This window comes from Pipra filicauda, unplaced genomic scaffold, assembly GCF_003945595.2.
Source record: "Pipra filicauda isolate LSUMZ 115617 unplaced genomic scaffold, ASM394559v2 scaffold238_size1193820_pilon, whole genome shotgun sequence".
NCBI lineage: Eukaryota > Metazoa > Chordata > Aves > Passeriformes > Pipridae > Pipra > Pipra filicauda.
This window is the reverse complement of record NW_024104352.1, coordinates 721,610-742,274: the sequence shown is the minus strand read 5'-3', so window position 1 is coordinate 742,274 and position 20,665 is coordinate 721,610. Positions and strand designations below refer to the sequence as shown.

At 41.9% G+C, this 20,665-nt stretch overlaps 1 protein-coding gene across 1 annotated transcript in view; it reads right to left on the bottom strand.

The window, feature by feature from the left end:
- LOC114001204 (cell migration inducing hyaluronidase 1) overlaps positions 1–20,665 on the bottom strand; it is a 109,517-nt gene that overhangs the window by 28,589 nt on the left and 60,263 nt on the right. The window contains exons 7-13 of the mRNA XM_027746190.2: positions 16,622–16,692; positions 15,798–15,893; positions 15,047–15,168; positions 12,663–12,804; positions 11,655–11,846; positions 3,030–3,205; positions 2,245–2,454 (exon numbers count right to left, since the gene is read on the bottom strand). Of these exons, the coding sequence (XP_027601991.1) occupies positions 2,245–2,454; positions 3,030–3,205; positions 11,655–11,846; positions 12,663–12,804; positions 15,047–15,168; positions 15,798–15,893; positions 16,622–16,692 (1,009 nt within the window). The remainder of the gene's footprint in view (positions 1–2,244; positions 2,455–3,029; positions 3,206–11,654; positions 11,847–12,662; positions 12,805–15,046; positions 15,169–15,797; positions 15,894–16,621; positions 16,693–20,665) is intronic.

The following is a 20,665-nucleotide window of genomic DNA, read 5'->3' as shown; positions in this document are numbered from 1 at the left end:
TTGCCCAAGTAGAAAGACAATAGGCAACTAGGAAATGTATAGAATAACTATTGTAATCATCAGAGACCATGTGCATGTCAGTGAATATATCTGGGGCAGAAGGAAGAGGAAAGGAAGGAAATGAGTCAGAAAGCAGAGGAGGAGATTGTGGTGGGATCACCTGACAAGTCAAGGCATGGAGCTGCTGATGCAGATGCCTATCTGAGCAACGAAACAACATCTAAGTGATGCAGCGTTTGGAGCACATATTCTGTGACACAACTGATCAAACTTGATCAGATTGTTTTAGTTCATTGGGGCTTTCCTTTTAGCTGTCAGCAATAATTATGAGGTTAAAATAAAAAAAACAAGTAAAGTATTATAAATAGAGTTCAGTATTCACACATTTTGATAAACTAAAATCAATAGGGATTAAATTCTTGACTAACTAATGTCCTAAATTCTAAGATCTGTCTAGGGTGCCTTTTCATGGAGACAAAGGATGGTCATTTAGGGAATTGTGGTTGTTGAATGGCAGCAAGAGAATCAAGTTGCTTTCATCAGCTACATCAGCCTGTCTAAATTTCATCGTGCCATCTTGGCTGGAAAAGCCTGAGCACATGGATCCCTATGCCGTGGATGCCTCATGGCATAGCTGTCACCCAGAGAAAGCACAAGAGACAAAGTTATTTCCAAATGCTTTATATGAAGCCATCCATCTGACTGATAGGAGAATGTCTGGCTCTGGGTATTTGGTTTGGCAAGTATTAAGCAACAGGGAATGAAGATCTCACATTAGATCCAGAAGCAGGGCTTTAGCTGGTCTGCAGCTCAGCGGCTGCTGTGCAACCTCTGTGCAGCCACAGGATGTGTTTATGGTGCCACTGGTGACAGCCCACCGTGGTGTGACAAATGAGCCCCTGTAAGACCCCACAGTGCTGCCCTGCCACTCTGCACGTTAATTGTATACTAAGCCCCTGTACTGGTGGCTTCAGATTGGGCAGATGCCATATGACCCTGAATGACTTATGTAATTTATGCTGTAGAATGTCTTTTTTCTTCAGAAGCCGTGTTCATCTGGTAGGTTTTCAGGATCGTGTTATAAACTTAGAAGGACAGAGGTCAAACCCAAAAACCTCAGATTCATAAATAGCAGATAAAAGCTGCTCTGCTTCTGGAGCTGTAATTTCAATGTCCTTTGTTCAACTTCTGTGCATTTTAATTACACCTGTGACTCTCCCTTCCAATGCTGCTACTTTTAGAGGTATGAACTCCTAGTGCACAGTGACCATCCAGATTACAACTGCCAATTATATGTTTCCACTTAAAACTCTCTTAATATATAGGAGCAGGGCTCTTGATGGTACAAATTCTCCTCTTCAGGGACTTTTCTCCTTTTGGAATACACTGCCATTTCACTGAATGGGTGAGAGTCCTTTGCCTACAGGAGTCCTGCACCATTAAGATTTCCTTCTTGAAGAACATCCAGCCTTCCTGGACTCCTCTGCCCTTCAGGAACTGCCTCCCAAGGGATTCTGTCAAACATGCTCCTAAACAGGTCAAAGTCTGCCCTTCAAAAGTCCAAGGCAGCCGTTCTGCTGACCCCCCTCCTTACTTCTCCATGAATAGAAAACTCTATAATTTTGTGATCATTATGCACAAGAGGGCCTCTAACCATCACATCACCCACAAGTCCTTTTCTGCTCACAAACAAGAGGTCCAGCATCCTTACCACAAAAACAAAGGCACCCCTACATTTGGGAAGAATCTGACCGTGTTCTTAATGTCTCTGGTGTGCTGTAACTTGTCTGGTAAACATCAGTTATTTTATAGATTTATCCTGAAGGATTTCTTGGTTTGGAGGGCAACTCTAGCACATCAGAGCTCTGTGAGTGCTTGATGTTGTGACTGGCATTGCAAACCCAAACCTTCATTACAGCAAAGATGAGGCACACTTAGAGCTTCTGATTATCCTCTTTAAATAGCAAGCTCTGTCTACAGATAGATCCAACTACTCATTAGAGATGGGCTGGTCTGCAGACATTGCTGCACACAGAAAAATGTTCTGCCCACTCTGAGTCACACACAGCCCCCAGTGCCACACTGGCAGGTTGAAATACTCCTGGCATATCCAGAGCGGGAAGAGTCAGACATTGGTTCTAACAATAAAACACATCATCCTGCAGTAATTGAGCTGTACCCATGCTGTGAGGAAATTTTTTTGCTGGTGCCTGTATCTCTAAGGTAGACAGTCAGACTTCTTACCAGTAAACCATTGGATCCATGGACTGTGACGCAGCGGGAGAAGGTATGGTGGATGGAGGTGTCCTTTACATATGTTGGAGGGTTGTAGCCTCCTTTCTCATCCACATCTCCAGCCATATGGAAATGAATTGGGTAATGTCCCATTGTCTGCTGGCCCATGTATTTCAGTTCTAGACCTTCAATATGGGTAGCCTTAAAACCTAGACCAATCTGGAGAGCAAAACAACATCAGTCAAGAAACACAAAAGCCTTCTGAGGGCAAGAAGAGGGCATACAGGCATAGGAAGGGTTGCACGGTGTCTGCTGGAAAGATTTATTCTGTGGAGGGAAGGGTATGGCTGCAGGGTGAGGGAAAGAGGGTCATGGTGGCTAAGAGGTGATCTTTGATCACCTCACTGTTGTGATGGCTACATTTAACTTAATTTCAGAAGGAAAACAGTTTTTATTTAATGTTTTCTACAAATTTCAGCCAGCTGGGTGCAAATCAAATTTCCTGGGCTGAGCACTACCAAAATCTGGGGAAAACTGAGATCAGGATGTTGACACTGTATCTCAGGTGGGTTGATAACCAGCCTCATTGGCCGAGCAACGTCTGCAGGGGCATGACATGCACTTCAAATCTAAAGGACAGGCAGCAGAGGAGGGTGGATCTGCTGTAATGTGGGGAGAGTTTGTTTGCTCAATGGCTGACACAAGGAATTTTTCTCTTCCTGCATCTTGGCTTCCTTGGTACGTGAAGGTGTGGCTGGAGGGAGGAAAATGCAAGCAAAGGGCTCTAGCCCTACCTTGATGTGTCCCCCAAAGGTGTCGAAATCAAAGAAGGAGCATAACTTGCTGCTGTACTCATAGCACTGCCCCTCCATCTCGCCCATCACCACGACGTTGCGGCTCAGCAGCCCCACCTCTGCCCGCATGTCGACGCCGTCAACGACTTCCCCGATGTGGAGGTAGGTTGCTTTTCCTAAGGGAACAAGATCCAGTTTCAGGGTTACTCTGCCAATGCTGCTGGTTTCCCCTTGTGCCTCCTGTGGTGTGGCTGGCGTGAAAATGAAAGGAGTAATCGAGTCAGCAAAAAACTGTTGGCCAACACCTCAAAGGAGGGAAGGCTGGAACACAGGTGACACCCAAGTTCTTGCTGAGATATTTGCAAAAGAGGAAGTGGGGTTTTTGGTCTTAAGTTGCTTCATTTAACCAGGGCGTTAAACTAACACTCTGTTAGGCAAAACACATTTCCTACCTTCAAAAGGGACTGCGAACATTTGAGACTTTTTTATTTTGGACTACAATCAGCTCTGTATGAACATCCAGTGCAAAAAAAACTGATGATGTAGCTACTGAAAAGTCTAAACCCCCAAGGTTAGCACAGCATTTCCTACAGTAAGACACTGGGAGCTACTCAGATCCCACAACACTACTCGTGGGCAAGCATCAGTCTGATCCCGGTAACTTCACGCTTGTTAATGCAAGCAAGGACAGGACTGGGCAGAAAGCCTTGCAGAAGCTGTGGCTCGGGACAATCGCAACCCCTCACCAAGTTTGTGGGCTGTAAAACCTCCCACTTCCTGCCCACCCAAACCTCTCAATTTTAGATCTACCCTCACATCTCCAACTTGCTCCCAATGCTTCCTTCTGCCCTGGTATTGTTGGAGTCAATAGGATTTTCCATTTACCCCATGCCACATCTCCCTTTGCCAAGCCAAGTTACTCATAACATCCTCCACACACACACATCCCTCCATGGAGGAGTTAAAAGCACAGAGAGCTTTCCCTGCCCTGACCAGAAAGGGGTGAAGTCCAGGTAGTGTGGATATCTGGAAAGCAAAATATCTCTTTGCTGTAATTTCATTCAAACATATTCCTACTCCCTCCTTCCTTCCGCAGCTTTCTGCAGAGAAAAGCCAGTTGGGAAAAGGTTCATCTTACTGACTACATTCTGTATTATTCCAGTAAAAATAAGTAATAAACTCTTTAAGTAAACACTGAACTTTAAGGAATGCTACACTCGCGTGTATTTAATTTCCATGGAATCGTTCAAATCCTTAATTAGAAACAAATGGCAAGCCTGAAGCCTGGCTATCACTGCAAAGCACTTTATGCTTAAACAGAGGTGCCAAGTCAAGGGGAGGATTTTGAACACTGAAATAGCATTGTTTTTAACCAAACCATGATGCTTTGACTGCATAACAAAAATAAGCAAACACCATTCACTCCCTCTTCTCCTGCAGCTGTGTGGTTTGATGGTAGTATTGGGATTTGGGAAGGGTGAGTGCTCCACCTTGCTCCGAGGCTGCTGTGTTGTGGGATGAGGTTCACACCACGACATGTGACTTCTGCCTTGGCACCTCTGCCTTCAAAATAATCTGATCATGTGAAAAAACACCTTCTGTTAACTAGAGGAGTGGTGATGACCAAACAGGGAGATGCAGCTTTTCGGCTGCAGTGGGAAGATGAAGCTCCTCTGAGCTCTGCACTCAGTCCAGAAAGGAGGGGCTGCAGATGGGTTTGCACCTCACCCACTGTTGCAGTTGCCTCCCTAGGAAGCCCCGGGCTTACCCAAGGCCCTATTGTTGCCCTGAAGCCAGTGAGCCCCACTAGGTTTGTGGCCAAAACCAGACCCAACCCATCCAAAAAGCAGCTCTGCTTCCCTTATCCACATACATGAAAAGAGCCACTGAAGTGAGTCCCCTTCATGTGAGAATACTCTGTGCTGGATCCTTGAGTGAATCTGTTCCTTATGAAACTGTTTTTAAGTTGTTATTTTTCAGTTTTCCTCAGAGCTGACCTTTCCTTGATTTACTGAAATGCAGGAAGAAGTTCAGATAATCATAAGAACATCCTATTTGAAGCCACATCTCCAGGATTTGTGGCAGTGAAATTAGATAGGCAGTTTTGTTATTCCTGTGCTGAGCTCTAGAATAATAAATGTCATGCTTGCATGTATTTAATTTAATTTAACACCAGTCCAGACATGCAAAACAGGGTAAGCCCTGACAGGAATGTTAAATACGGACTAACCAGTTTCTAAATATAGCTTCTTGGGTGCATGTTTTTCACTTTGTGCTTTTGCTGACTTGACATGTTTGGAGATAAAGAGAGAGATGGAAAGCAATCCCATTCCAAAGTCAGAGCGGATTTTGAATAATAGCTCCTTTAACGGAGTTTTGAAAAACAAACCTCTCCTCAAGGCAGACAGAAATTCAAGCTCCCCAGGCAACGGGGCTGAAACTGCCTGTGGGAGTCAGAGCCTGGCATGGGAGCCCTTGAATGCTGTACATGCCTGCAAGGAACCAGCACTCCAACACTGGGCACCTCCCATGGGACCAGGAGTACCATGAAGTGCATTTACAGACATGTGGCACTACCAGAGACCTGCTGGGACATGTTTAGTGATGGGAATAAAAAAACCAAAAACAATAAAGAGCTTGCTCTGTGCTGAGTTCAAGGAGTTCACTCAGGGACAGGAGTATCTCACTCTGCAGAGTACAAGTTTGAAATTAGGCTGCTGCTCACAGCTGGCACACAGAGCCTCCCAGAGAGCAACCAGGATATCTGAGACCCTGAGCACTGACCCTGGGCAAACCCAATCCTGGGGTTTGCAAACTGGCACTGAAGTGGTTTGATATTAAAAAGGCAACACTGTGCTTTGAAGGTGGGAGGAATGTGTCTGCTGCTTCAGCATCAAAGCCAGTGCTGCGATTGCCCAACCACTAACAAGCCCAGAGGCCACTGATTCACCTTGTCCTTTGGGCTCGGGCTTGCTGCATTCCTCATGGATAGATACTGCCCTGCCACCAAACCAGGCTTGTGCCATGTTATAATATAAACCAAACAAATCCTTGTAGTGACACAGATTATGTCTCCCCACAACAGGGCTGTTTGATGGACTAGGAAAAACACCACCCTGGGTTTCCTGCTGTATCATACCAGTGCCTCCAGTTAGCACAATGTAAATTCACAGGGAACAAACTCTTTAATATGTGGGCTTGCTGGTGGAAGTCTTGATTCAGCAAAATATGAGCACATTTCCATGCTTATTACTCAAGACAGTCACTATTGAAGTCGCCAGTTGTTGGCAAAGACAAGGTAATTATTAAAAGAAAGTATACATTACAATAAACATAGATGATCCACTAATTAAGGACATGCTTATGTCAACAAAGAAATTCAAAGCACAGTCTCTCCAAACTGTGCAAAGCTCAAGGAAAACCTGCCATACCTGAACCTAGCCATAAAACCTGGGTCTCAGGCCTTATCAAACCTGGGATGGGTGGAATTTTAAAGCTATTTCAGCTTTTACAGATGTGGAAGAGTGCTCAGGTCTGGTGAGTTAGACAGATCTCTCTGAAAACCCTCCCAGGTACACTCAGGCATTCCTAAATCCCTTGGCTTTAAATGACACAAACAGCTAAATCTCCCTTTGAGAACTGAAACAGGCACTTGAAGGTCTGGGTATGGTGAAGATAAAGTGAAACCAAGGTTCTCCTGGAATATATTTTTTTTTTTCTCTAAAGAGTCTTCTACTTTGAGCTCTCCAAGGATAAGCCCGTGTGTCTTATGCTCTTTTAATGTTTCCTAAACAATTTTTTTGAGGGAAATGCTAAACACAATTTGTCTGCTTAACTCACATAATCCAGTCACAGTGAATCCTTCAGGGCATCTTTAAGTCAGTGCAACTCATTGCAGATGCCAGTCCAGATCTGACAAATTTATCATTTTTGCCAAACACTTGTCATCACTGGTGGTAATGCCCCTATTGTTTATATTTAATAACCAACAAATGTTCACAGGGCATCCCTTCAAATCCTCATTATTCTCAATTACCTTGATGGGGTTTGCTGTTGCATCCATAAGTCCCAAGCCTGTAAGGCAACGCAGCATGGTTTTGGTGAGCTGACCAGCTCCTTGAGTCACACAGTACAACCTGATGTCTTAACAGATAAATATTCCTCAAATTCATAACTTTTACATGGAAAATTAAATTTTCCACAGCAGAAAGCATAAAACTTTATAAGTGGTTCAGAGCTAACTAAGCCTTCTTGAGACAGTTTCATGCTGGGTAACTCATCCTGTTACAGCCCTTAATCCCCTTTCTCCTTCAGAATCCTGCCCAGTGTCCCGCAAAGCTCAGAAATACACCTCCTGTTGTAGGAGTGTGAAGAGCCTTGTGTTCTCATGGATATTAAGTGTATGTTCAAATGCTGTACTGGATCAAAGCTTCAGTAGCTCTTTGGTTTCAGGGCTAAAATGAGTGGACCTTCAGACTGCAGATGGGCACGATACGAGGACTGGGGTGGACTGAGGGCAGTACATCCTATGTTGGCTTCAACCGAGCACTGAGAGGTTCCTGCAAGGTGTATTAGTGTTTTATTCCAATGGCAGTGCCACTGTCTTTCCTAAGGCCACTCCTGTCCCACTTTACACCCTCTTTCTGTAGCAGCTGCTTGGCAATCTACTGACACACTTCTGTAAATGTGAGGTTTTCCCGCTCTGACCTTCCAGGTTTTTACTCTCTTTATTCTGACATGTAAGTTCTTGCAGCTGGAATGGGAAGATTAAGGTTTGGTGGACAAACAGTTCAAATATTTACTAAAATCAGGCTCAAACTCAACCCTTCTGAACCGCTATGAAAACCTGAGTATTTCTCTGTCCATTCAGCTTTTAGGCAATGCCCAGAGGTAGCAGAAGGAGCTCTGAAAGGCTGTTAGAAAGGGCTATTTCACAAGATTTCCTGCCCAGCCCTCAAGCACCAGAGTTGAATTAGAAAAAGAGCTTTTGGCAAGTTGCAGACAAAATGATGCCAACTTCTAAATAGAACACCCTAAATCTCTAGAAGTATCTGAATCTTGATAGTCGAGAAAGTTCTCCCATCCCTACAGCACCAGATGAATGCTGACACAGTCTGTGAAGTTGTGACATAACTATGTATTAGCATTTTAATTCAAAGTTTTCTGCATGAACAAGATCACAGTAAACTCCATATCTCTAGTATTTGCAACCCAATAAGCATGATTTAGGAGATGTGTGCTTGTAATCATAGATTCATCAGTATGTGGGATAACTGGAGTAATTATGCCAGGCACAAATGGTTTTTTCATCCTTTATCAAGAGCATATAGGAGCACAAAAGAGCATTTCATCATTTCTGTTTCATGGTGAAACTTATCAGCATTGGTAGTAACTTCATACAGAGCAACCAAGATGCAGATAAGACTTGTTTCCCAGGGAAACTAGACAAAATACTTGATCTTTCCTACTATCCAGTTCTATCATAACAACACAACCCTTCCTTCCTTCCTTCCTCCTCCCTCCCTCTGCCCTTCACTGTCGTCCCTCCCCAAACCTTGTGAAGTTGGAAGATCAAACAGTTTTAATCTGTTCCCACAGAGAAAATAATCTAGGTACAAAAATTACAAGCAAGAAAAGTTAAACAAAGAAGAAAATGGAGGAAAAAAGTTCCATTTAAGTGAGCGACCATTCGACTGGGAGCAGGACCTGCAGATCTGGGTCCTCAGGCACATGACATTTACCCATGGGAACCACAGCGTTGACATTATTGTAGTTACTCCAATAAAGGAGTGCAAAAGATCAGAACCTGGGTGCTCTCCCATGCCTTCTACACTCAGATTTGCCAAAGTCCACAGTTAGACAACTAAACCCTACTAAAACCTGATGGCAATTAAGTATTAATGCCCTTAAGTTGTTTTGAAAAGCTCTAATCAATCCATTTCTAGCAAGTAAAGAAAGTATGAGTTTCAGCAGGAAGTATCAAATATAAATAGGACATGAGCTAACTAATGAGTTTGACTTATTTGGCACAATATCCTAAATCATGTCTATTAAAATACTATTAAACGATGAGAACATAAATTATATTAAACCTTGGTATGCCAAGTACCTGCCACACCAAATTGACTGTCCAAAAAGCAGAGGTTTTCTGCCTTTTAAGAGGCTCAAGTAATTCATATCTGACATTTACGTTTCATTTTTAAAAAAATAGAAAGGAAAAAAAATAAAGATTAAAAGGGAAATAAACCATCACGGGTAGGAATGGTTTTATCATTTGTCTTTCAAAGGACAGACTTTTGGAGTTCTCAGCTGCTAAACTAAACCTCTTAGGAAAATTAAGCCATTCCACTTACTACAAATGACATCCCTCTGTAATATAAATGTGTGGAAGGCTTTACTCGGAAGAAGCAAAGCAATCTTGCATATGTCCATAGCATATGCAAGACATCCATGATGAACATCTTCTGCACACGATTACAAGCCTAACCCAGACCCGCAAGGCCAGGCTGTGCTGGGGCAGCTAACCCGTGCTAAGGCATGGTCCTTATTGTGGCTAATTGCACATCATGGCACAGGGCAATGGATAAAGTTACACCATGGCTGGGCACAGAGCAACTCAGGGACCTCTTGGCTCCTAAAGACAGGGGACAGCTCAGCCTTGCCCAGGTTTTATTTCATCTAGACTGAACTTAGATTCAGGCAGATTATTTTATTTTCTAGTGTGAATGTGTTTTTGTTAAAAGAAAGTTGGATGTGATTTTTATAACTGGACTAGATTTTGCCTTGATTTATATAATCAGTGAAATCCCATTGACGTCAATGGAGTTGCCTGGATATAAGTAAGGGGAGACTTTGGCCCTGGTGTTCATGTTATTTGTGGTAATAAAAGGAATGTCCTAATTCTCCTAAAGAGTAATCGGAGACCGAGAGCACAATTACTTTAACAAGTGTTTCCACTGCTTCTTTACTTGAAATTCACATGAACTCTTTTGTTGTTTTTAACCCATTATTCATTTTCTTAAACTAACTTAGCTGTCCTTGTTGCAGAAGATAAATGTAACTACATGAATTTCACAGATCCATTAGATTATGGGAAGCCTAAGATTCCTGTGCCATCTTTATTTGTACTGGTCATCTTCCAAGACCATCTTCATGATGTGACTTGTATCCTACTAGTCTGGGCCCAATAGCTTGAAAAGTTGCTCAAGAAAAATATTCTACTTGGAAATGTGTCTTCTCTGAAAGCACTAGTCATTTTAAGTCATAAGACTATGATACATTCGAACTGTGAATAACATTTTTCTTGGCTTGATGAACATCTCCAACAATGAATGGCTAGAGTTCTGTGGGAGGCAGTTGCCAAAGGAAGTATATTTGTACCTTCCAGAAGTAGTTGCATCAGAGATAATGTTGAAGTGGTTCATTTCAGAGAACTGAAAGAACTCCCTGGTGCATTGGATGTTCCAAGTGCCCTCATGGTTTCTCAGAAAGATCTTACTGTAAATGCAGACAAAACCTCTGCCTAGAGCAACAGTCAGTGTATAAGCAAAAGATAATGTAATATGCATGATTTACCACTAGGCAGATGCTGCCTCTGAAACACAGCCTCAGCTACTACAGACTTTTATGTTGTAAAATAATGTTTGCTTTTGTAAAGTATAAAAGTAAAAAAATCCTCATCTATTCAGAGAAGAGGCAGTTCATGTGCTATTTCCATTCTCTGCTTATCAGTGTGCCAAAACATGGTTCTACAAAGGAAAGACTACAGACTCAAGTGGAAATGTAAACCTCCTGCCCAGGATTGCACTTTTATGCTCCTTTATACTGATAATAGTCTGTGCCTCATCACAGTTACGCTACTTAATTGGACTCAGTATCTGGAGACCACTTTACGATTACTGGACTACAATGTCTTTTCATCAAAAGTAATTTGTCTGCATTTGAGCCAGTCACCTTCAAGGGAAAAATGCTGTGGCTCTGCAAAGGCTCCTGCTCCTCCTGCTCAGACCAGCTCAGGCAGCATGCTGCCAACCCCCTCTCCCCAGTACTGTGGCTCAGGACAATTCCCTGGCCACCAGAAATGTTTGGTTAATACATCACCTCTAAGCAATGCTGTCTAGAGACACAGTAAACGAGAAACAGTAGCTTCAGTAGTACAAAACAGTATTTCTAAAATGTAAGATTATAGTTCTTGTTAAATAAAACTTAAGAGAACAGCCAGCTGGACATTACTTCATAGCCATACAGTCTCTCACAGTCTGCTCCTGCCTTAGATCACTCTTCACATGAGCTGTGCTCATCTCCTGCTTTCTAGGAAGTGGTATTTCAAATGCAGTTACTGAAAATTTCAAATACCTGACCTGTATCTGTCCCTTTTAAATAAATACTCCCACTCAATACTGTACTTGGGACATAAAACGGAGTCAGCTGTGAAAAGAGAAGGCAGAAAGGAACCAGAATCAAATCAGATGGCTTTCAAGCATGAAAGGAGTTATGTATCCCAAAAGCATCTAAAAACCAGCCGTCAAATTCAAGTACCTTTCAATTCTTTGCAATTCTTTATGGAGTCATCTCAGTGCAAATAACAGAATTTGTGAACTGCAACAGTAAGATGAAGAGCCTTACCTGCTACCTTGACCTGGTTGGGCCTGCAGGTGCTGCATGGCAGTACTTGGAACTCCTCTGCCTGGTACATGGAGTAGTCAGTGCTTGCCACCACCAGCCTGTCTCCAGGTTTCCATGAGCTCACGTCATCCACCAGATTCAAAACTGTGCTGTTCACATTGGTGTCAATGGTTACTGTGAGCTTTGGTTTCACTGAAAAGCCAAAATGGAGAATTCAGTTAATCTGATCAGAAAATTCTTGTGCCTTTTTTAAATTTAATTTTTTAATGCCTGGAATGCCCCCAAAATTATTATTTCCTCGGGTGAAGGGGGGAACAAAGTTAACTCTTCCAAACATGTTTTTTACAAGCTTTGGCATGGAAAGCAAGAAAACAGGAAAGTATTTTCCTTCAGTTGCAGGCAGGTGGATTTTCCACTAACCCCAGGACTAAATTTAAATGTAGCTCTTAGTGGCTCATTTTCACCACACCCACTTAGCAGCAGCCCTTGTGGGCACTGGGTGCTGTTGTTTACAGCAGCCAAGTGGTCTTTAATGTAATGACTGTTTTTTCCAGAAAAACAACAGTCTTCCACCCTTCTTTTCCTGCCAGCTGAGCACTGAAGAACCTTAATGACCTGTCTAATGACCAGGTTAGGGATAGTGGTGTCGGAATTAATAACTACAAAATGAAGTATTAATTTCAAAACCTGTTGTCTTCACACATTCTGATTGACTAATACTACCTTATCCCAAAATCCTTTTGCAAAAGACAAGGAATTTACAGAAAGGGACTTGCCAAGTATTTGCCATAACCTTTCTGGGTTTTTGGGACACTGCCCTGGTAGTGCTTGGAATTTTTCCAGAGATAAATCTTTGGCCATTTTATCTGAGTTCTTGTCGATAGCCCAGCCCAAAGTTTTAGCTTGGAGAAATTGCTCAAGTTGTTCTGACACCGAACAAGAGCCAGTCATGGAAGAAACAGGATTTCTGCTGTTCTCTGTTCTGGCTTTCAGGCATGGGGCACATACCAGATCTGCCGCACAGGAACCGCACTCTGTAGTTCTGGCAGCCCTCGCCTGTCTGGCCCTTGCCGTGGCACACAAACCGGTAATCGTGGCCACTCTTGTAGAAAACCTCTGTTGTTAAATCAGCTCCATCAAGCGTCATTGCCTGGAATGAGAATGGAAATATAACACAGGTGTTACTGTGAGCTGAAGGGATTTCACCAAAACATCTATGCCATCAGAAGAGGCTTTTGCGGTGTTTTGGGTCGTGCACAACCGTTGCATAACAAAACACTGTCACTCAGCTCTCCAGCTGGTGCTCGCACACAGCTCCTCTGTCCAAAGGCTGCATACATCATTGCTAGGTGCATGCCTTTCTCCTGGGCCTATACTGAGACCATGTGCTTTTTTGGGAGGAGTATTCTGAGCTTCAGTAACATCTGCCTCGGTGCCCTAGATTTTCTCTTGTTATTAGTTTGAGGGCAGATGGAAACGTTGAACACGGATGCTTGCACCCAAATGAACTCATGGTTTCCAGCTGCTGCACTGCACTCCTTTAATTGCTTGTGGCTAAGCTCTGTCTGAACCTTGCAGAAGAAAGGGGCAGGGGTCTTATTTCTTCATTGCATGCATCAGTCTCTCTTAAAAAAAACGCCAAAGCTGCTGCAATACCCATTGCTTTAAAAGGAACAAGGAGAGGTGGCTTTTCCTCACAGACAAGTACCTGCCTGTAGAGCTGCCTTAAGAAAAAAGGCTGTATCATACCAACAAGCATTGAGGTATGTAACCTGTCCTGTGTTCCTGCTGAAGCAACATCACCCCTCAGGGTCATGTTAAATTTCACAGTCTATCTCTACAGCTTGCATTTCTCTCGACCCTTTTACAAAAATGTGGTGCCTTGCTTTGAGCGATCCAAATACCGCATGCGTTTTAGAAAGGCACCAGGAGATAAACCATCTTTCAGTGAAGGGTCTGATCCTGAGTCTCTCACTCATGCAGACTTTCCTTAATAATGCACACACCCACTGCTGTGTATGGGATTAGCACCATCAGCTGCAGGAATGTGCCTCTGGTTGTGCAGCACTTCTGTTATTATCATCATCACATCTTCAATTTTCTTGCATGTAGCAGAGCTGGAGCAGGCCAGCTGCTATAAATCAGTGTAACTTTATGAAAGCAATGAGCAGCACCAGATTACACTACCTGAGGATTTGCCCTAAGATCTGCAGGATAAACTGAAAATTTTCTCGCTTTTAATATACATGAGGAAAAAAAACATAACTCATTTCACAGAAGAGGAAAATAGGGTTTGTTTCTTGAACAGAAGAATATCTTTCTTGTTTCTCTTTTAACATGCAGGCTAGAAGGGGCTGTATTGCAACAAACATCTGACCCCTGTTTTGAACTAAGTTGTCACTTCTAATACATGTATATGGGAGCAGAAATGAATGTGAATTTGCTAAGACCTGGCAGAAAATTATAGGGCAGTTTTTTCCTTTCTGGTCAAGAGAGATTCTTTATAACATCTAGCCCTGGAAACTTTCACTCATACTGTCAGCATTCCCATTTACTTCAATAGCTGCATTCTTGTGAATAAGGACAACTCCACTAGCTCAGAGCATGCAGGAACCTTAGACTCAGCCTTGCACAGATATGAAGGATTTTATTGTCTTTCTAGGCAATGTTTTGCTGGAGTTGTTTTAGTAGGTAGACATATAAAGTATATGGTGAAAATATTAAAAAAAAACCAAAACAAAAACAAAAACAAACAAACAAACAAACAAACATAAAAAAAACCAAACAAAAAACCACAAACCTTGTTTTTTACTGCTGGGGTTTTTTTTGTCCTTAAAGAGGCTTTTGCAGTCTCAGAAAAGGTGTATAACTGCTCCTTAGCATTCTGGCCTGATGGCATAATTATAATGTTTAGCTCCAAAAAGAATTCAGATTTTTTTCCACAGAGACTCCAAGAAATGGCTGCAAGCTCATCAATATTCTTGACTACCTGCTACAGCTGGTAGTTTTACCATCTCATTACATTTTGTGATTAATTTTTTAGGTAGAGTCCATTCCAGGTCCATTTAAAAACTTTGAAATTTTCATGTGCTTGCTCCTTTTAATCTTCCAATAGGGAACCACATATTTCATGATAGCATCTGTGCTGTCCATGACCCCATCTGTACTCCTTTTCATGCCAGAATTTACTGAAAGGAGCTCAATTCTATAAACTTTTGTCTCAGAATGATACAAGACTGAATACCAGGTCTCGTTGGTTATGTATTAGAGCGGTAAAGTAATTGGTGTCTTTTATTTAGAAACAAAAATTACTGACAAGCACAATTATTTTGGGGTTCAGTGTCAATGCAAAGAGGACTTGCCCCTCTAAAGTGAGCGGTAAGTCTGCCTACCTGGATGTCAATGGGCTGCCTACAGATTTTATCAGGATGAGCAGCTTTGAAGTCAGACAGCTTCTCCATGTCCTTAGATCTCACTTTATTAGGCTTCTCAAACCACTCTGTCCATTCTACATCTGGAGACAAGTGCAAACAAGAATAGTCATTTGAAAGTCAAGCTTAATGAGTGCAGCAAAAATGCGTGAAGCATAATATGATCTCAGATATCATTCACAGGTTTCTTCACTCATGATCTGATTCCTACCTCTTCCTGACAGTGTGTCAGCCACTTTTAATGATGCTCTGAAGTGCAACCAGCCAAGGGAGAGCAGTTATTAAAAGCTACATAATTGGAGGGTGAAGTATGGGCATTATTAATAGATGTGGCTTTTGGATCTGTGTCCTCCTTAGCTGCCTTTTCTGATCTTTCCGACCAAGTTGCAACCAGTTACTGTGTGTTGTCTGACACATGGACATGATGACTATGCAGTCAAAAGAAGTAAGAGGTTGTGTGTGATCTCTTAGATCATAGGAGATGGAATTTCATACCCCATGTGGTAAAGGAAAAAGGATCCCAGTTATTCAGAGAGTCCTGCAGACAATTGGGGAAAGAATCTCTGCGTGTTCTTTACTTGGGTTTGTGGCGACGTAAATAGCAGCTAGCAAGTCCACTCTTCCCAAATGGAAAAGAATTGCAATAAAAAGGATGATTCACCCTATTTGTCAGCTGTCTACTACTGAGTTAAATAGCCCTCAGACCTCTTACCTTGAACCCACTCACTGGTCGAAGAGACGTTAAAATGTTCTCCATTCTCAGCTTTGAATAGTTTGAATACTTTGGCCACAGCTGACCCTCTGTGACCTGTTAAAAAAAAACAAACCTTGGTACAATCACTGAATGCAATCAATAAAAGTCAGAACTGAAAAGGTAATGGTCTGTGTGCGTGTTTGAATATTTTGGCTACATTATCCAAAATTAGCCCTCCACAACATCCAGAAAAATTTACTGATCTTGGAATGAGGCTTCAGACACTTTTATAACTGCTTGGATAATCAGGAGGAAAAATCTGCAAAAATCAAGAGAAGATAAACCTCACAATTATTTGTAATATATTGCTATTTTTGTTTGATGTTGTAGCAAGCCATATTGTTAATGTCATGAGAAGACAGATTCATAAGTGTTCAGCTTGCAAGAAAATGTTTTCACAGGAGGATTTGAAGCTACAAATTCAGGATACACAGATTAAATTTTCAACTGGTGCGAACTGGGTCTGTTCCATAGCTTTGTGTCTAAGGGAGGCAGTGTCTGAGCTCAACAAAGTTACATGGATTTACACTGGTGTAGAATCTCACCTCTTATATCAGGATTTGGATAACCTAAGCTATCCCCCACTCAGCTGTTTCAGCTGCATTAGTGGAAAGAAGCAATATGTACAGAGAGAATTCAATTAAATATGTGAAACCGTGAATTCCTCAAAACTTCAATGGGATTCAGTGGCAAGTGGAAACACCATCAACCAAAATAATCTCAACCATAACTCCAGTAAGTTCCAGAGAGCATGTCAAGCCAGCATTTTGTGCATTAAATACCTTGATATTCAATGTGGTCTTCAACAGAAGAGGAGGGATTTCCTTTAATGGTAATAAAACTCCATGGGTGCCTGGAAAATGAGAAATGATTGAGTTATGTCAAGTATGAGATGCGTATTTTTCATAGCCCTGTGTTCTTACATTTCTCAGGGGCACCACATTCAAAACAGTCTGATTAGTGTCACAGGCAGCTTAGTTAAAATTAAAAATATCTTAACACTCTATATTTCTTCAGTAAATATGTGAGAAGAGAAGGAAGTTTGAAGACAAATCCCCACTTAAAACACTCCTGTAACAAGTGTGTTTCTTTTTTAAATGAGTGATTAAAGAAACTTGTGTGTGACAGACCCATGGGACACAGGCAACTCCCTGGGGAGCCTGAAAATAAATCTTTTTTGTGTGTGTATACACTAAAGAATATGAAAAGAAACCACTTCTGCTTAAATAAATTTAGCTCATGCTGAAACCTTGTATATCACAATTGTGTTTGGAATGACCCATGAAAATTTCTAATAGACAGACTGGCTGGCAAAGGACAATAAAAAATACTTAAATAGTCTCTGCATATCTAGTTTCCTTATTTTGAACACTGAACAGGGATGAAGGTTTATGACTCTGAATTGTCTATTCAAATCTGATCCCATGTCAGAAGTTGGTTCATTAGCATCTGATGGTTATTGATTGAGTGGGTTCAATAGCTATCACTGGAGAATGACCACATGGATGAGAAAGCAATGGATACAGGGAGTAAATTGCCTCCCAACCTTGGAGATGAACCCAATTAGTTGGGGTCAGGAGGAATTTTTATCTTCAAAATAGGAGTAGTTCAGGCATATCTGCTCTTAATGACTTAGAGAATAAAAAAATATGCTTTTAGGGTGGTAGGGTGGAAGGGAATTTAGCAAAACCTCCCATAGATTTGATCATTAGATCTATAGTTATAAATATCTAGTCATTTCAGTTGCATCAGGATTTACCCTTGAGTCCTGCAGGTCATCTTATGTTGACCATTCGCTGGTATAAGCCAAGTTCCAAACCACTCTGGGACTCCAGGAGAAAACACATACAGGCATTGACAGAGAGCCACTAAAACACTCACAAATCACCACTGCTGTGAGCTGGGCTTTGCTGGGATTCCCAGCCCCAGGCTTGGGGAGCAGCAGGTTCTGGGTGAGCACTGGTGCACCCTGCGCTGTGCCATGGCCCCAGAAATGTGCTGGACGCGGCTGCTCAGGGAGAGGGAGTTCCAGCAGTGTGTCCTCAGCCCCAGCACAGGCCAGGCTCAGTGGAAGCTGCCAGCACAACTACCTCGGGAGCCTGCCAGCGAGCCAGATGCTCCTGCTGGAAAACTTGCCTGTGCGCCAATTGCCAAAGGCACTGACTGGCTGTGATCTCCATCCAGGGAGAGAGGGGGATGGGGGCAGGAAGGACACTTTATCACTCAGCAGTAAAGATAGATATTTTTTGTTGTTGTTGTTTGTTGTTGTTATTATTATTAATGTTTTGGTACACCAAATTTGAAACATGACCAAAAAAAATGATACCACAAAAACAATCTAAAGAATAAAAGCTATTTAGTTCTGCAACTCAAGGTCTGGCCCCATTTCATGTGTTAAAATACTTGTTTCTCCCAGTTATTTTACCACTAAAAATAGTTTTAAAGTCATTCAACCCTGACATATAAGGACACATGCAATCTGTTTGGGCTGTATGAAACGAAGCGACCAACAAGTCCGGAGCCAAACTGGTGATATTTGGGTGGGATTCCAAAGAGAACAACTATGTCATCAAGTGCAAAAAGTTTTTCTCTTCATTTATTAGTAAAAGGAAAAAAAAAAAAGGCTCACACTGTAAGAGTAAACACACTTTTTGAAAGGACAACAATAAAGGAGGAATGCAAGATTTTCCTTTCATTCCTAGTGTTCTGGACTCAGCAACCAGGCAATTGAAAAGAGATGCCAGGACCACAGAAACATTTCTGGATAAATCAGCATTGCTCATCAGCTCTGCTACAGCGAGGGGGAGTTGCACAACTTTACAATCTGGTTGAATTTGGAGCAACTGGAGATAGGAATTTTTCCCTATAACCCCCACCAACACCCTACCCAGAAAACAACACAGTATACAGTATGGCTCAATAGCCTGACTCAAGTGGCACCTCACAAAATGTGAAACTGAAATTTCCTGAGCCCGGGGCTTACACTGTTATTGTCTGAGTGGTGCCCATGGCCAGCCCCAGCCACTGGCAAGGAGCTGAGAAGGTCTGACAGCCAGGATTCAGTAGGACCAGCCAGCAAACCCCAGTGCCAGGCAGTGAGTGGTGACAGGAAAGTTAGAAAGAAAAATCCATTGGCTCTCCTCAGCCAGAGCCTGCCTTGGCCAGAGAGATTAAAGTCTGTACATGTGTGTGTCATTTTCTCATTCTGAGCATTGTTTTTTATAAGGTACTTCAAAAAATTTCAAAAAGTCAGGTATGTGCATCCTTATTCATAGCTGTAGATGCGTCTGAAATGTAAACCAGTACATCTAAATCTTGTTACACTGAAGTGGAAGTTCAATGTGCTCAAGGAGAAAAGGTTGGATACACCTGACAAATCTGCCTGTCTTCCACTGTGCAATCCAACAGCCTTTCTAAGTCTGGTCCCAGCTGCCATCCAGACAATGTGTTTTTTGAGAGTTGATGAACTTAAACTCTGAGAACACTCCTAAAAATACGATATTTTAAATAACATACCAGATATTTTTCCACACATTTTTCCACACACAATTATGCTGGTGGAAGACAGTATTGACCAACTACTACCACATTATTGTACCCACAATGTCTTAATAATTTATAGAATGAAATATTGTGGTATTTCAGATAACAGCATGGCAAGGATTAGCTTTTTGACTGCAAACAATAAAAATGCTGAAAGTCACACTTCCATGGATAAATTTCTATGTTATTTCCATTATAAGCATTGATGGTAAAGTGGTGAGAAACTTGCATTAAAACACCACAGCAGCCCAAAAACATAAAGTACTATTTACTTTTTGTAAACATATGCAAAACCCATCAAGTTCTTTCTGTTGAACAACTGGGAAAAAAAGTATAATTTTCAAAAATCATTTTCTGTTTCCCTAATTCCAGTATTTGGAAAAAAACCCCAGCAGGCTGCTGGGCTTTAATATGGGGTCTGGATATTTGAGAGCAAGAATGGCACTGATGGAGATTGCCTGATTTTGGAGACCATTTCTGCAGCCTTGGTTGATTCTTTGAAATGTGTTGTCTGGTGCACAGGAGTCCATGTAGCATTCGAGACAACCTCTTCATCAACCACCCCAAATCTTACTCCCTCTGTGTGTGCCCAGCTGACACATGTCTGTTTCCACAGACTGCTGTGTTGAATCACTTCTCCCTACAAGGCAGATTTTGTGTGTCTGTGTGTGTGTGTGTTCTGCAGTCACCCTCTTAGTGCCTCATAAAAAAAAAAAGGCTACATAAATTCAGATAAACACAAAAATTATAATGGCTACAGTTGGGTAAATAGCAAGTATTCTCAACAGTGTGTGTGCCAACACAGACACTGTTTTGGCCACAAAAGTATTTACAGTCCACAGCATAAATCCATGCTTGCTAAATTTCTTTGCTGCACAAGTCCCCAGATCTGTATTGGACAAGCTGAAGAATGTACTGTATGTATGTCTATATGTGTTTAGCCAGGGCTGCACAGCAATTATTCTACCCTCCTTAATGTTCAGCCCATCTAATCCACTGTGTGTGTAAAAATATGCCTCTTAAATCTTTGGGGGATGGCTTGAAAATAAATTGGAATACGCAACTTGTGGGAACAATATCTTGAAAAACATCTTTTTTAATGTGAATCATATGCTATTCCTCAATCTGCTAGCAAAAATACCCAGTACAGACACTGAGTGCATCTGAAACTATCTAATTAACTGCTAAAACTTCAGATTGAGAAGTTTCCCTCTTTTTTTTTTTTTTCTTCCCATGTGAAAGAACTTTGTGCCTTTGAGAGAGTGGAACTATTTGGACATCTC